The sequence below is a fragment of the Rhinolophus hipposideros genome, assembly GCF_964194185.1.
Source record: "Rhinolophus hipposideros genome assembly, chromosome: 13".
NCBI classification, from domain to species: domain Eukaryota; kingdom Metazoa; phylum Chordata; class Mammalia; order Chiroptera; family Rhinolophidae; genus Rhinolophus; species Rhinolophus hipposideros.
This window is the reverse complement of record NC_138059.1, coordinates 6945760-6962858: the sequence shown is the minus strand read 5'-3', so window position 1 is coordinate 6962858 and position 17099 is coordinate 6945760. Positions and strand designations below refer to the sequence as shown.

The window sequence follows — 17099 nt, the reverse complement described above, 5'->3', positions numbered from 1 at the left end:
GGATGGGCTGGGTCTGTGGTTCTCAGCCAAGGGTGGTTTTGCCCATCCCAGGGAACATTTGTCAGTCCCAGAGACATTTTTACTTACCATCCATCCCTGGGGCAGGCAGAGGTGGGCTAGGCCTACTGCATTACTGGGTAGAAGCTAGGGGTGCTGCTAAACATCCTGCAATGCACGGAACGGCTCCCCGCAATAAGCATTATCTGGCCCGAAATGTCAGTGGTGCCCGAGCTTAGAAACGCTGGCTGAGTTATGTTGTGCTCACCAGCCCAGGTTCTCGGTGGCCTAAAACAGGAAAGGCTTATTTGGTGCTCAGACTAACTGGGCAGAACTTGTATCATCCATATCTGGAATCCAAACTGATGGAACAGCCCCTCTGTGGAACATTGCTCATTCTTTATTGGCCACATAGTCCCTCTTACTCACAGAGAGGCCAGGATTTGCTGTCCTATGTGCCCAGAAAGAGGGTAAACTACCAAGTACAGTTTACAGCATCCGTCACCACCCCTAAGGCTACCTGAGAGTGGGGGAGGACTCACTAAGAGAGAAACCGGTTCCTTTATGCTGGCCGCCTTCTGGGTCTTCATTCTTTACCCTGCGGTAGAATAAAATCCCAGGATGTACACAATGGGATTAGAAAGAGGGAGTGTTGCCAGATTATGAAGTGACTGCTTCACGAAATTTAGAAATCTGAGAACGCAGTGCTTTGTGTATTTAGAAAGAGCTAAAAAGGACAAATTGTTGTAATTTTCTCACATTTTTTGAAATCTGAAATATACATAAATGACATCATTTCCAACTAGCATGTAATGGAGAAAAAAATTTATTTTAGATGAAGATCGGCTTTCTAGAAGAAAAAGTATTGTGGACACCGTATCCATCCAGGTGGACATTTTATCCAACAGCGTTCCTTCCGATGATGTGGTAAGTTGCTGCACATTTATGGCAGTGCTCCGTCTTGAGATAAACAGCAATTTAACAGAATTCTTGCCGCTCCACAGTTTCAAATAGGAGCAAATGCAACTGTAAATTTCCCCAAGTCAACAGAATTGTTCATAGAAATTATCTGATTTAGTCTTGAACTTACTTATAATTTATTTTACTGAACGCTTGTCAGCTATCTATAAAGACAGATAAATTTAACATGTGTGATGCTATCATTAGATTTCACATTGTAATTTAGTGTAATAAAAGGAAACGTAATCGCTTCTCGGCCTTTTGGCTAAGATCAAGTGTAAAAGGAAACGTAAAACATATTCAAATAAGATTTTTGTGTATGAAATGTACATAAGGCCTGTTACTAAATTCACAGGATTTCGAGATCTTATTTTTAAAGATTTATGAAACATAAATTTTGAGAATAAATAGAATTATATACTGTAATGTGAAGGCAAATGCTCACAACTTTTAGAAAGTTTCTAAACTTCATCTGTGAGGGAAAACTTTTTTTTTAAAATCATTTTAGGTAGTAAATATAATGAATTTAATGCAGGTTCAGCTGTGTCTACCACCTGTGTACTCTTTAAGGACTGCGATTTATTTGAAACATCATAGATTTAATGCTCTCCTCTTATTTCAATAGAGCACAAGAGTGTACCCTCCTGAGTTATAGGAAGAAAAAGCAGCCCGTTCTCTCTAGGACTCACTCCACACAAATCACCAGAGAATTTTTTGATAGTCAAGTAAAAATGCCGAAATACCAACATGTCAGTCAGCCTCCTCCTTGTGATTTATTCATTGTTTGCCTTCCGAGGTATTGTTCTCATTTGGTACGATATAAATGATTAAAAGAATATCTACCTAAGTAAAGAGGAAGGAAGTTGTCTGACTTCATGCTTTCTCAGCCTCCTCACTCCTCCTCCCTTCCAATTCTGCTCAGTTAATTTGTCTTCAGGAATTAAAATTGTTTGGTGGCCAGGGTACATCGACTAACTTATAGTATCTTCCGTGCTTTTCAACTCCCCATTATGTAGAATTAATCAGTTTTATTAAGAAATTAACAGTAGAGCATCAACAGTAGTTGAAGAGGCTTTTAGTGTTCATTTGAAACCGAGCATTAAGGTTGGCTTAAAGTTTCTTGCCAATTTAAGGCTCAAGAAAAATCATCTTTCCAAAATTCACCACCTCAAAGCCATTGTAATTTCTAAACTCATTACTGGTAAGCAGGGTATTTTGCTGGCTCTCTCTTTTAATGATTGTGAATTTTGTGCTGTTACCTTTTGAGGGAATAAATTCATCTAAAGCCTTAGTTTATATACTTTATTTTGTCAAGAGTGCAGTATATTTTATTGACTGGTATTATTCCATTCTCCTTTTGTTAATCATTTTTATTTCTTTTAAAGATACATGTAAAGCACTTCAAACTATTGCAAAGAATCAGTCTGTTTTACTAAAATGAACTGAAAAGACACTTGCATAAAGACTTTAATGTAGGAGAAAGATTGTTGAACATGAACTTTACATTAAAAGTCCATTAATGCATTTGTTAACTTGTTAAAGATCCTGTTTTTTCTCTTTGCTATAAGTCCTGTCAGGTATGCCTCACACTGAGCATTTGAAAATTTAAGTAAATAGTTTAGTATAAGATTTCCTTGAGCACGTTGGAGTTTCAAACCCATTTCCCATTTCCAAATTAGGAATTATTGTTCCGATACCAGAAGACAGTATAACATTACCTTCTAGGCTAGAACTGGTTAACTTCATGGTAGGAACAGGAAAAATTCGCATCGGTTAGGTATTTACCAGTTAATGCAGACGAAATGTCAAACTATGAATAAGTATATTAGCTAACAATAAGATAAAAAAACGCTCATTTCAAAAACATTACTCTTGTTTTTGATCAAAATTAATTGAAATTTTACATACACAATCCCAGTTAGTCTTCAGAAATATCTGATACCTGTTTTTAGAGCTTATAACTTAAAAAATAAAAAAGTCAGAAGATCGTTTAGATGGAGATCAAACTTGTGTATTCCCTCAATCCAACTCAAATTGTTACTATAGTCTGTTAAAATACCTGGTGCACTTGAGGTATGTCAGGAACAACATTTGTAGTTCAAACCTTAGCCCACTGGGAATCACTTAGCGAACTTTCTCTAAAAATCGCCCTATATACGTATGAAGATACCTAACTTAAGGTATTCAAGAAGATTAATGGCTAAACTAGAATAGAGGCGTCTGCCTCCTGAGATAAAATTGTCAGCTTGACTAATAGAGGCCCACACTGTAGGTGATCCTTTGACCTCTGGTGCTCATTGAGCATTACAGGTGTGGTACATGTGCATAATGGATGTGAGTGAAATCTGGAATCAACACTCAGTCCTTCTCCCTGAAAGGTAATAGTCAGTGTTTGTGAATTTGGGGGAAGAGATCGGAGGTTATGTACATCCAGTTTTGAAGACATACTAAATTTTTCTTGGTACAAAATTAAGTCACTGAAAAGGCTGAAAAGGATAGTTGTTCATTCCAGGCTAAATAACAGGTCTTTGTTTTACACAAATGTACACCTGCCTTTTTCCCAAATATAGCTGAAGAAACCTACATTTATGTGCTAACGAAACAGTAATTCCAGCATCAAGTCAATATTAGCCAGAAGCTGTTATGCTGTCAGATCACTAAAGTATCAGTGGAAGTAACGTAGCAGCTAGTCTGATTGGAGAAAGAGGAAGAGCAGATTTGATGCAGGCCCAAGGGTGTTGTGCAGTCGAGGTTAGAGTCCTACACCCACGAATAAGGCCAAAGTCATAAGGAGGAAAGGAATGTTGAAACTCCTCTACGATGGTGCCTTGCACCATTTCTCCAGAACTCCAGCACGACCAGTGTTTCCTCTAGAGTAGGAACAGTTCTAGTTTAGTTGAGCACTGAATTGCAGTAGGTGGCTTGTGTGTAACAGCCACACTGTATGAAAAAGATGAATCATTAAATACTAATATAAAGCAATTGGTCTTTTTTTTTTTTTAAAAAAAAAGATTCACAAAAAGGAATCTTAGGAAACAAGATTGAAGCTAAATTATAGAAATTTGATAGTGTTATTATCAGAGCTTTGCTTTCATAAAGTGAATATCAGGAGTGTGACTAGGCTGAACCGGAAAGAAGAGACTGGAGGTAGAGAGGCCAGCGAGGAGGTCCTTGTAATAGCCTACACTGAGGTCACAAGGACCTAGAGTAGTCAGCTGGCGATGAGGCAGAGGGACAGGAGGGCAGCATCAGCCTATTCTAAAGGCAGAATGGGGAAGACCAACAGGTGACTTCATGTGGTTTAGAGAAAGGAGGTTAAAAAAGAAAAGGACGAGCCCAGTGACATGGTGGCTTTGATGCTGGGAGACTGTATCATAACTCTCTGAATTAAGGAGAACAAGAAAAAACAGGGATGAAGAGTTATCAGGTAACACACTTTATTTAGCTTTTCACTTATCCAGATTGGACAGGGGATAAGTAAGAATTATATGTAACAAGAATATTGGCCTTCTGTCTTTTCCAGTGTTCTTTCTCATACACTACAGTTGTTTCTCAAAAGTCTAAAAGCTCTTAACCAGTTGTAAAAACAACAGTGGAGTTTTTCACTGAAGTACTAGATTGTTTGTAGATACAAATAATTGATCAGCCAGAGCCTAATCTTGTATATCTGCTCCAAATATCTAGAACAAAGCAACTGAAGATTCCCAAGTTTAATCTGACTTCAACTAGAAATATGAACCCTCAGTAGAAACACTGAGGTAGTGGAACCCTTGCCGCTTGATTTCCAGCTAAAGCCTTTGTATTGCAGAGAAGCTAAGGTGCAAAGCATGAAGTCTTGCTTTCATTAGTCTTGCTGCCCTAGACTTAGCAAAAGAAGCTCATGAGCTAAAATTAGGGATGACCAGAGTCCCAGGCAAGTACTCATGTATCATTTCTTAATTTTTATTCAGAGATACTGTAGTAACTGGATATGTTATTCTGCCTGAAAATGTGCTGGTGCCACAAAAAGTGTGACTGCCTTTTTTTTTTTTTTTTTTATCATAACAGTTGATTTCCTACCTTTTACATATCTCAAAGCAAGAGAGAGGTCTGCAAACGCCAAGTGAAAGGGTATTTCTGGAGAATAAGACTTGGTGTTTGACCTTAGAAGATCCAGAGTGTGATTGTTTTAAGCTGTTGATTAACTATACTCATTGAACACTTTCCAAAGTAGTGATTGTTTTAAACCATTTTAAGTTTTAGATTATTTCATTTTTGATGTGTAAACTGTATGTGGTGCCAAAATTATAGAGGCTATCGAGTACTTAGTTTTCTTCTGTTACATGGCTGAAACTATATTTATGTGTAGTCTCTGCCTTGCATACTTCCCAACATTGTTCACTTAGGAAGCATAGTTCCCCCGGAGGGACTCAGTTCTTGTTGCATGTGACATGGATGGTAAGTGACTGAGTTTTGTAGCTCAGCCGCTGGGTCGCTTAGCGGTTGCTAATTCTGCCAGCCTAAGTAAGGGCAGCCTGTAGATTGTTTGGGAGCCACTGCAGTAGGCTATTGTCACAACCAACAAAGAAACAGAATATTGGACACTGCAGAGTGTGATCACAAATTAAGCCAACACAAGAAGAAAACCATGTACAAGTTCTTCGATGACGTGTAACTGGGGGAAAGTGTTCTTAACGCTGTATTTTGCTTCACATCACTTTCTTCTAGGTTAGTAACACTGAAGAAATCACCTTTGAAGCATTAAAGAAGGCAATTGGTGAGATTTTTGTACTTGTTAACTCTCCTGTTTTTCTCCATTGTCTTAGTACTTGTTTAGATGCCACGTAAATAGAAGCAGCATGACAGAACACACACAGTGTTGATTTCTGCATGAATATGTAATTGATTTATTTAGCTACACTCTGTAGGCTTTTACCGTTATCCTGTCTTGTCATAGATAATTCTTTTCCTTGATAGAGACTGACGTTCTAGAGTTAAGCCAGCATATCAGTGTGTTTTAATGCCATCCTATTGGGTGGCCAGCACGCAGGCTACATGAACTTAGGAGAAATAGTCAGTGTATTTCCTAGGAGATGTGGAGATGAAAATTCTGAGAAAACTGAATTGAATGGTTTTTAACAGGTTTAATGGTGTATGTGTGTGTAATGGGGTAGGAGAAAAGAGCTGGTCAAGATTATCAGCAGGCATGATGGAGTATCACGTTAATCCTTACTGTTTTATCAATGAAAACACTGAGACAGAGAAATTAACAAACACTGCTCAGATCACATAGCTAGTAAGTGAATACTGGAGCCAAATTTCTTACCCAGGTCGGACTGTAGTCTTCACTTATCTTTGTATAAAATATTAATCTGATTTTTTTCTCCTTACGCCTTTATGGAAATAAATTTTACCTTACATACTATGTCTCTTTTCTATTTTAAAAATGGTTCTTTCAATTAAGTATTAATTACTACTAGAGTAATGATGCCCTGATCCCAATTCATTTCTAATTGGTAAAGCAATTTAGGGTGGAAATTGGCTCTCATGTTTTCAGGGATAGTACAGTAAGAAAATCATTATCAAAGGACGTGAAGCACTCCAGCACCCATTGTACATGAAAAAAAATCTGACCCCTTTTGGCTTACTCCATTAGAGGATTTTTTTTTTCCTTACTGTAATGTGATAGCGAATTTGCCAAAATAAAATTAAGTGAATTTAATAAGCAATTTTGGAATGCCCATTATGTGCAAGATACTTTGAGACAGTTAAAGATTAATAAGACGTGTTGCGGAATGTGCAGTCTGGGGCACTGGTTCTCACGGTATGTCTGTGGGCCCCTGGAGGCCCTGGCGGAGACTCCTTCAAGGATCCATGAAGTCAAAAGGCTTTGCTTCCTACGCCTAACACACCGTGAGCCCCTTTGACTAACACGAACGAGGGCAGAGGCATCAAACCACGCTACAGGTCACCATGTTCTTCAGCACCACAACCCGCAGTGATTTTAAAAGCAAGGTTTACCTCAGAATGCCCTTGGTGAGTTAGTATACATTATTCATTTTATTCATCTCAGCCCATGAGAACCTGTGTCTTTGGGAAGTACAGATAAACACTTCTTTGATTGCCTTGATTTGCAAGCTGAACTCGTCATTTTTCACAAGAAGCCCCATTTTTACTTTAAAAAAAAAAAAAGACTGACAAAAACTAGTATTTGGTGTACATATTCTGGAAAATAAATGAAGTGAGGCTGGCGCTTCAAGAGAACAAAACAAAAGACACTGACAGTATTTGCTTGCAGTGATAAAATTAGCACTTTTGAACAAAATTAGAATTTTGAAACAGTCTGCCACTGTGAGTTTGACAGCTCCCCAGTATTTAAAGACTTTTTTAAATGAGATCAGTGGTAATAACTAACGTGTGTGATTTTTTAAAAAATGTTTTATAATGAAATGTGTCTACGTTTAGAGGATCTGTGTAAGTCAGTGGACCAATATTTCAAATGACCATTGTATGATGTTACAAGATCATGCGTGAGTAAAGATCTATTCAAAGTGTAAAATAGATCAGTACATTTTAACATAACCAATCATAAAAGGTTTATCAGTAAGGTTTTAAATTCCACATTGCAACTAACTTTTAAGAAACTACCACTTGCTGAGTTTTGCTGTGGGGTCCAAGAAGAAATATCCACAATTCTGTGAAAAGACTGTTAAAATACTCTTTCCTTTATCAATACCTGTCTGTGCAGGCCTGGGTTTTCTTTATATTATACTTCCCCCAAAATAACATTCTGCAGTGGGTGGAACACATTTTCAGATAGAATCCAGCTGCCTTCGATTAAGCCACAATGAAAGAGATTGGCAAACTTATAAAACAATGCCACTCTCTTCACTAATTTTGTTTGTTTGGGAAAGTAGTTTTGTTTTTTTCATTAAGCATGTTATTTATGTTAGCGTATTATGGTATCATTGTTTTTAAATGAATTAATAAATATCTTCCAAGTTTCTCAAATTTAGGTACTAATACGGAAAATATCAATAGATATACATTTAAAAGGCTATTTGGTTTTCTCAATAATTTTTAAGAGTGTCGAGTCTTAAAACCAAAATTCAGGAAGTGCTGGATTAATAATGCATGGAAAGCAAACATGCTGCCTGCAGGCCAAATTTAGGTGGAAGTATAGTTTTCATAAATTGAATTTGAATCCTTAAGACCTGATTGGCTTGGCTTGCCCAAGTCCCTTATTTCCTACTGCTTTTACCTGACCTGATTGAACCATTTCTGTTTCCTGCCTGGCCCCTGGCACATTGGAGCCTGTGCCCCTGGTCTAGTGAACAGTAGAGAGGTGGTCATAATTATTATAGTCATTCAGAAGGACACAAATTCTTCCACTTCGTTAATAATTTCAAAGGAAAAAATATAATGCTTATTTCCACTTTTTAACACTAGCTAATTGTCACCTACAGTTTGTCTATCTGGAAGGCAGCTTTGTATAAGGGACCTTGGACTAGAGCATTTCATCCTGTGAAATTCTCAACCAGGAGAAATGAAACCCTGAGGGGTCCCTGCGTTGTTACAGTAGACCATCAATAGAGAAACCACAAATTAGCCTTCTCTTCATGTTCTCATGCAAACAGTTATGTTATCAGTAGCATCAAAACAGAGACATTTATCATTTTACTATCTCGCAAACTTTAGCTAGAGCACACATCATCTTAAGATTAAAAAAATTCCCTTTTCAAATTGTGTAAAATAAATGGAAAAGGCTAAGCCAGTGTGGTTCCAAATGACGCTCTCTGTTATGCCCTTTAATGTCAACGTTTAGCAACCTTTTAGTGTAGCTCCTTGTCTGTGCAAGGGCCTGGGGACTAATAGAACAGTCATCCTTCAGGGGGGCCTGGAAGTTGTTGGGCTTGTAGGAAGTTATGCTCTGCTGATACGAGAGAGAGGTAGTCTGTGAAAAGCGATCTTGTGTAGTTTTAACCCTTAGATATAAAAAAAAGAAAAAATCTTTTTACATGTGTGCTTTCTAGCCTTAACTAAGACATTTCAAGGATGTTACGTTTTTTTGCTTTTTTTCTTATAAAAGTAGTCCTATGTTTTTGGTTTAAAGATCATTTGCTCTTACGGCTTTTGGCAAAGTTCTCTGAAATTCTGTCTTCCTTTTAACGGGTCTTCATAAACTATTTCTATAGATACTAATGGAATGGAAGAACAGGAAAAGGAGAAGAGGCGTCTCGTGATAGAGAAATTCCAGAAAGCACCTTTTGAAGAAATAGCAGCACAGTGTGAATCCAAAGTGAGTGCACAGATGGTGAAGGGGGTGGGCGTGGAGTGTGATTTTGTGGAAACTTTCTTGGTTGGTTGGTAGGTTCTGAGCTTCACGCAAGTCAGCAGAACACAAGGCCCTGCCTCAGATACGGACCGGAAACTTGGAAGGTACAGCTGTGAAGCCTCAGCTGTTTCTTTGTGTAGTATAAGCTGTTGAAAACAGCACATCCCAAAGTACATGTTAGTGATATTGTTGCTTTGATCATTTTTTTGCAGTGGTTTTCAGTGATTTTGTTGTGGGTATTTTGCTTTGTGTGTCTATTGGTTTGTTTTTACTATCGAGACTAGGAAAGAAATGAGAGAGAAACTTTATATTAAATTCCAGTATGAGGCAGATAAAACTCAAACATGAAAGCATTCTGTACCATTGGTTTAATAGTTACAGTTACGCTTTGTCTTTAAATTGCATTCACATTACTACATATGGGTATTTGGAAAATACATCCATTCTTAACAATTTTTTTCTCCTTCATAGGCAAATTTGCTTCATGATAGACTTGCTCAAATATTGGAACTCACCATCCGGTAAGGGTTTTATTACTATACTAGCAATAAAATGAAGACAAAATAGAGACTATTAGACCCCTATAAACCTGTGGCTGGTTATAAGTGATTGTGCTTTTCATTTAAGGTAAACACAGGTCATGAAGGTACCTTGGTCTTAGTTACTCGTTCCCTGGGTACAGTCTGATACCATTTCTTGTATAGGTGTCTTCCAGTTTTTCTAGCTCTCCTTTTTAGATCATTCATTTGTTCTGAGTGATTCTACAAGGACATCTGGGAAATTTGGAAGACTTGCATTCTAATGATATGTTTAACCAGGTAATTTCTCATGCTTAACCACTTTGACCTGCAAAAGCTACAGGTTTTTATGGTTCAACCTCATGGTTCTTTCTAGGGCAGTAGCAATTTGGCTGTGCAGATGGCGCTCTTGAATTATTAAACTTCCCTTGAGCTTTCCTAAATCATATCCATTTGAGTCCTGTTCTGAGTTGTTTTATGCTCTAAAGCATACGGTATCTAACATACTTTAGTTATTCTGTGTCTGTCAGTTATTAAGTAATGAAGCACATGAGAGGGGGATCGGCAGACTCCAGTTCCAGCTAAGAAAAGCATTCTTCTGTTCTCAGTGTGGAAGCTTTCCTTTGTGTGAGGTGGCAGAGTGCAGGAGCCATAGATGGAAGCCATGCTTTTGGGATTCTTTTCCACATCAGCTCTGTCTTTTATATTTTTAACTCGATTATCAAAATGTTTTGTCTCAACCCCAGTGTCCTATAAATAGAAGAGACAGATACATACTCTTTCTTGTCCACTTCCTTTTTTATTTCAGCCTTTCTTCCACCTTCATATGCAAGGAATGTTTTTCATCAGTATCACACCTTACTCTAGGCATATCCCAACCATTCCTGCCGCCCGCCCCCCTACCGCCCGCCTGTGTAAATTAAGAATCACTTATTTACAAAATTTCAGAACAGAGAGTCAGACTAAAATAAGCAATGTGATATAACTTAGGTTCAGAGAAAATTGCTGGGTGTGGACATACTTCTTTGATGCTTATTCATTATAATAGGAAATGTCTACTGTGTACTTGCTCTGATGCTACTGCTTAAATGTGTTATTTTTCCTAATCCTCACCACAGCCCTGAAAAGTTAGGGAGATGCTATTTTGGTTTTCATTTTCCAGGTAAAGACACTGAAGCTTAGAGAAGGAAAGTAACTTGCCAAGGGCAGGTCATCCAGCTAGCTAGTGAGTGGGAAAATCAAACTCGAATTCCTAACCCATGTTCTTAAAAGGAATGTTTCAGGGGACTGCCACGGCACATGTAGCCATGCCGTCATGCAGTAGACTTAGCATTTTAGAGTAAGCGTTAGGACTTGTTCTGTTTTGGTATTGTATCTACCAATAGTTAGCATCTGGTGAATATTTACTCGTAATGGTTATTTATTAAACACTTACGGTCTTTTAGGCGCTGTGCAAAGAGCATTATTTCATTTAATATTTACAGTAGACCTTAAAAATGAGTAATGATTTTTTTTATTCTACAGGTGTAGAAAGCGAGGCACATAGAAATTAAGGAACTTACCCAAGGTCACGTGGTTAGGAAGTAGCCATTCGGATAGGTTACATGGCACAGAGGGATTAAACAGACTTCTTGGTGCCCCTTCAGTTTTCAGTTCTTGTTGGATATATTTCCTCTTGTTAATTTGCCTCACTCTAACCACCAGCCAGAGCAGTTTGTATTCTCGAAAAAAGAAACAAAACAAGCAATCTTATACTTCAGTCTCCATTGTTGTTTCATTCACTTAGTACAAGTTAAAAAAAAGAAAATTACAGGAAATCAAAGAAGCAGGAAAATACAGTAGAATAAGCAGCCCTACAGACGATCCAATTATTGAAATTAGTAGATGAGGACCTTAACAAACATACACACACACCCCACCATCCCAAATAATGTAAAGGAAAAGAGACGTATATTTTAGGAGAGAAATGGAAACTCTGAAAAAGAACCAAATTGTGGTTCAAGAACTGAATAATATCGGAAAGAACAAAATTTCATTGCACGGGCTTAACAGTATATTGGACGTTATGGAAGAACTCGCATACATTGCTCACGAGAGTTTGCAATGGTACATACACTTTGTAAAACTTTAGCTGTTCAAGTTAAACATGTACCTGTTCTTGATCCGGTAACCCCACTTCTCAGTCGTATATCAGGAAAATATAAGACAACCAGCTGGAATAACTTAATTGAGAACCGTTTACAGTTAGATAATTATATTTATACATGATTAATGAAAATCCATTGCTTTATGAATTACATTCATGACATGACTCTAACATACTAACAAACTCAGAGAACTATATGTCTTATATGAAGTAACCACAAGTCTCTGAAATATACGTAAGAATACCTAAATAAATGGACAACTCATACCTTGTTGTTGAATAGGAAGTTAGTATCTTAAATACGTAAGTTCTCTGCATATTAATTTATAGTTTTACTCAAAATCTTCACAATTACTTTTTTTTTTACCTCTGAACAAATGATGCTAAAGGACAGTGTGGGGGAATCCACATATAAAGCAGTCAGGAAAATGCTGTGGAAGAAAAAAAGCAAGGGAAAAAGAACAGATGTTTACGCACTCCTGTTTGGACAACTGCTAAAGACTGTCCACCCGCAAAGGAGAGACAGAAGGAGGACTCTCCACTTCTTTTACCAAAGTAGAAAATTTTAACTCTGTTTAGAAAAATACATATAAATACTAGAATTTACACTAGAGTATTTTTTGTAATCTTGATTTGGGGAAAGTTCCCCTTAGGATAACATGAAAACTAGAAATCATAAGAAATGAGTTGAGTTTTTGTAAGGTTTTTAAGCGTTTAGCAAAAAACAAAACAATAACAACAACAAAACCCCAACGTTGAGAATTAAATAATGAATTGTGGAAAAGCATTTGTATCATATGACAAAAGATTAATTTCCTAAATCGATAAGAAAAAAGCATCTGAGTAGAAATATAAGCAATAGACTCAAATAGACAATTCATTTTAAAAGAAACATAAAATGGATATTAAATCTACAAAGATATTTAGCATCAATGATATCCAAAAATTAAAAATAAGAATGGATTCTCATTTGCTTGTCAGATTGGCAAAGATTTAAAACACAGAAAGGTTGATTATATCCAAGATTTATAATGCTATATATAAGAAAATAGGTACACTCAAATGTTAAATTACTGGTACTCTGGCAATATGGTCCAAAGTCAAAATTGTAAGTACACTTTGATCCAGAAATTCTGTTGGTAAGACTATAAATCAAGAAGAGGATAAAATTACGTATATGTAAGAAAAGACCAGTGAGCATTATATATAATTTTGAAAAATTGAAATGAATCCACTGAATTAAATCAATTATGACATATCTATAAAATGAAATACGATGCTGTCATCAAAACAAGAATACTATGGAATACTTGTTTACCAGTGAGTGCAACAGAGCAAGCTTACAAGAATGGGTACATATTATAAACCCGTTATAAAAAATTATGTATGTAAATTCAAAGGAAAATGTCTGGTTTAGACTTAAAAACAACTCGATACCACCATGATTTATTTTCTATGCATCCATCTGGCTAGCTGTCCAGTAACATGCATCACGTGGGTCCCTGCATTGAAGGCGTCTCATTCAACTGTTGGCGGGTAGTAATTAGAATGCTTTGTGGAATGAACAGCTTTTCAACACACCTGTTGACAACGCCTCCGTCCTCTTTTACAGCCCTCCTCCCAGTCCGTCGGGAACACTGACCATCACTTCTGGGCATGCCCAGTACCAGTCTGTCCCGGTCTATGAGATGAAGTTCCCAGACCTTTGTGTGTACTGAGTGCTCAGGAAGACTCAGCATAGGATTTCAAAGCCTACAAATTAAGGCCAGGCTGTTTTCAGGGTGTGCTTAGTTTGTTGTAACATACTTCTTGAAAATAATGATGGCACTTCACCTTTAACCAAATGCTTGGCATACCGAATGAGAAATTTTGAAACTATATTTGATTTGAAGATAGATTTATGCCACGTTAATTTCATTTGAGGTTCCTGTTGGCTTTTAAAGGTGAACATGTATTGGTCTTGCATTATTTCATTGTTAAACAGTATATTTTAAACTTTTCACAAACATGTAATTTAAAAAAAAAAATTAAGCCTTATAAGGGTTGAAGATGTTTGAAGTATGTGCTGTATTTCTACACATCTACACAACTGCTTAGAAGTAAACTTGCTTTTGATGTTGGTTATCTGCAAAAGCAAAAACACACAAATATATTCTAATCCTGGGGCTGCAAAACTGCTCTGTGGCTTTTTCTGTGTTTTTGACGTAATAATGGGCATCTGTGTGTTTATGTACCATGGTAGTATGTGATAGGCCGTCAACTTGTTGTGGTGACAGTTGCTGAATGATAGTCCTAGAATGTGATCCTACAGTCGCCATACTGTAAAGTGTCTGGTCCTTGTAATACTGTATTTTCTGCCGAGAGTTTGACCGTTCTTAGGAGGCTTAGAGCTCACTCTCGGAATACCGAACTGTGCAATATTTTTTACTTCCTGAGATGTATTCGTCTACAGACTATGCTTTGAATTTATAGTAGTATTTTGCTGTGGCTCCATTAATTAAATGAGCTATATATTGAGTATAGAAAAAGAAAAGACATTTAAAACAGCTAGTAGTTCACCTGTGAAGAGTGTACATTTTGATTTTTATTAAGAACACGTTAATTTACCTTTTTATACTGTACATTGTCTTAAATCCTCACAGTCAGAAAACGACCAAAATATACTTTGAATTTGTGAGATTTCAAGTGTAGCTTGTGTGCATCTGTTTAGCATGTGTGCTACTACACTGAAAAGGGTGCCGATGGTCGTAGCAGTCAAGTGTGCTGGGCTTGTTAGTGCAAGTGGCTGTGGACGTAAGCGCCTCAGATTACACGTGCTGACGCTCTACGCGTGTGCCGGCAAACCTCTAGTGTTTTCTTAAAACTATGTCTTTTAGTGCATTCCATTACACAGCAAAGTGAACAACTTTCTTTGTAACTCATAACATCCTCTTAAGACATTTTTATAAAAGAAACCTGTTTATAGTTCTGCCTTTTCAGATTTCATTTCTTTTTAGATAAAAATACACCTATCAAAAATTGTAGCTCAAAAACAATTCAGTGTTTAGATTTTGTTCTTGTTTGAGAAATTGCAGTGAAGAAAGACATGTTATAACTTTCTGTTTATGATTAGTTGGGCACCTGTAGTGGAAACAGAAAAAAAGTAAGGAAGCATACTCGAAATGTTTTGAATATTTTAAACCAAAGTATAGCATCTTAAAACATGTTGCAAACGATCGATCCTAGTCATTTGAACCTGTAAAATGATACGCAGACATCCTGAGTGCTTTATCAAATGTAGGTGAAAGAAGACCTTGTTTTCAGAGTAACAGTGCAGTCACTACGGGGGGGCAGGGGGACGGGGGGTGTTAAATCGCCCTATTGCAGCTGTCACTCTAACTTTGCCTCTTGATCCGCTAAAATGTTTCACCATTTAATAGGCCAAATATTATGTTTTTTTATTTTTCTTTTTGTCTTCTGTGTATTTAAAGAAGGATTTAATTTTTGACTGCATTTAAAAAAAAAATCAAAGCAGGGGGACATGCAAAAACAATCATCATCCACTTGGATGCCATTTTATAGATTAACACTGTGTGCTTTTGTATGAAAAATATATATAATTTAATAGTATATGAAAAGGAAATATATATTTGTTTGCACTCATGCAGAAAAATCTTTGCTCTACAAAATTTTATGTTTCTCTGTGATTTATAAATGCATGTATTGCATGTAAAGGAAAACCATTTCAATTAATGTTTATCATGCCTTTCTCTTGGTCTGTTTGTAAGCTGTTGATTTGGGTTTCGTGGGTCTTTATCTTGTTGTTTTTAAATCACAGTAGACTTCTATATGTCCTCCATTACTAAACTGGTCTTGTTAACAGTGATTCCCTAGAAATGGATCTTTGCTTTGGCTTGTCCCTTCCAGGAGATTGCAGGAGACCCCGCAGGTAATAGGTGTCATTCTGGATCCTAGCCAGTGTAGAGACTGAAAGTTTAGGATTTATTGAAGTTTACTGTATTGCTATATTTTTATAGATATTTAAAACTCTTAGTAAACTGTTAGTTACTCTCTTTTCGATGTATACAGTGGCTTAAATCATTCTTGTTTTGTTGACATTTAAATGGTTCTCCTGTAGTTGTGTTGTTTTTGCTTATAGTTTGTCATTGGAGTTAACCTGAACACACACACACACACACACAGACACACAGACACAGACACACACACACACACACACACACACACACACACACTTCGTTAATACTTCTGAACTCATTATCTTTTAGAATAATACTACACTTTACCAGCAATTAACTTCCCCTCCTCAAAATATGTCTCTTCTTCCTGTCTGAAAATGGAATTAATTTGTCATATTCATGCCAATATATGTAATAAATGTAATGAAGTGAGTTTTTTTGAAATGTAAAAATTCACTGTGCAATTCATATGTTAGCAATAAATGAAAATCAAAATACTTCTGTGTATGTTTCTATAATAGTCATTATTACATTTATTAAGGTAACTTTATTCAATATTCTGCTTTAGTTCCAAATGGAAAGTTTTAGTGACAATCAGCTTGCCAGGAGGGTTCCATCCTCACAGACTCTGGAAGTTTCCAGCCCGTGACTGCCGGTCATGCTGAGACAGGCAGAGGTACAGCTCACGGCGAGAGCCCTCTCTGCCCTGCTCTTACGTTCCAGCCCTCTCTCCTCACTGTATAAAGTAAGCCTTGCTCTAAAATAATAGCGTCTCTGGTTGCCTGCAGCACTCGCATATGGCAGCCTGCTGGGCTCCAGGAACCTTGAGGCAGCTCAGCAAAGTGGTTCCCACCCAGCCTCCCACTTCCTGGCCCAGTGGCCTTAGGCAGGTGACTGAACTGTGAGCTTTGAAGCCATCGTCTGGAACGTAAGGGAGAGGTCTGCGAGGAGTGAATAAGTCACCGCCGTGGGTCAGTATTCAGTATACGCTCGGTGCTGTTCACAGCCCTCTTTGGGTTCCCTCTGCTGGGACCTAAGCAGCCTGGCAGGCTGTCTCAGTTCTGTGGGCTGAGGCCGGTCACACCATGTTTCGGAACCCTTCCTTTAGGTATAAAAGGAGCAGTCTAGCATTTGTCATCTCATGCTTGCTTTCCAACTCCGATGACGTGTTGGATCTTGTGACCTATTCTCTCATCTAATAAATTATC

At 37.4% G+C, this 17099-nt stretch overlaps 1 protein-coding gene across 6 annotated transcripts in view; it reads left to right on the top strand.

Moving 5' to 3' along the window:
• The window catches only part of EFR3A (EFR3 homolog A), an 82246-nt gene extending 65870 nt beyond the window's left edge, over positions 1-16376 (top strand). For 4 of the 6 annotated variants that reach the window (XM_081070101.1, XM_081070106.1, XM_081070103.1 and 1 more), the window contains 5 exons: positions 833-924; positions 5665-5713; positions 9132-9235; positions 9743-9792; positions 13548-16376. In XM_081070101.1, coding sequence (XP_080926227.1) covers positions 833-924; positions 5665-5713; positions 9132-9235; positions 9743-9792; positions 13548-13653 — 401 coding nt within the window. In that variant the 3' untranslated portion in view covers positions 13654-16376. Of the gene's footprint in view, positions 1-832; positions 925-5664; positions 5714-9131; positions 9236-9307; positions 9376-9742; positions 9793-13547 lie in introns of all 6 variants that reach the window. The other 2 variants (XM_081070102.1, XM_081070105.1) reach the window with 1 other exon arrangement.
• Positions 16377-17099: the final 723 nt, after the last annotated feature.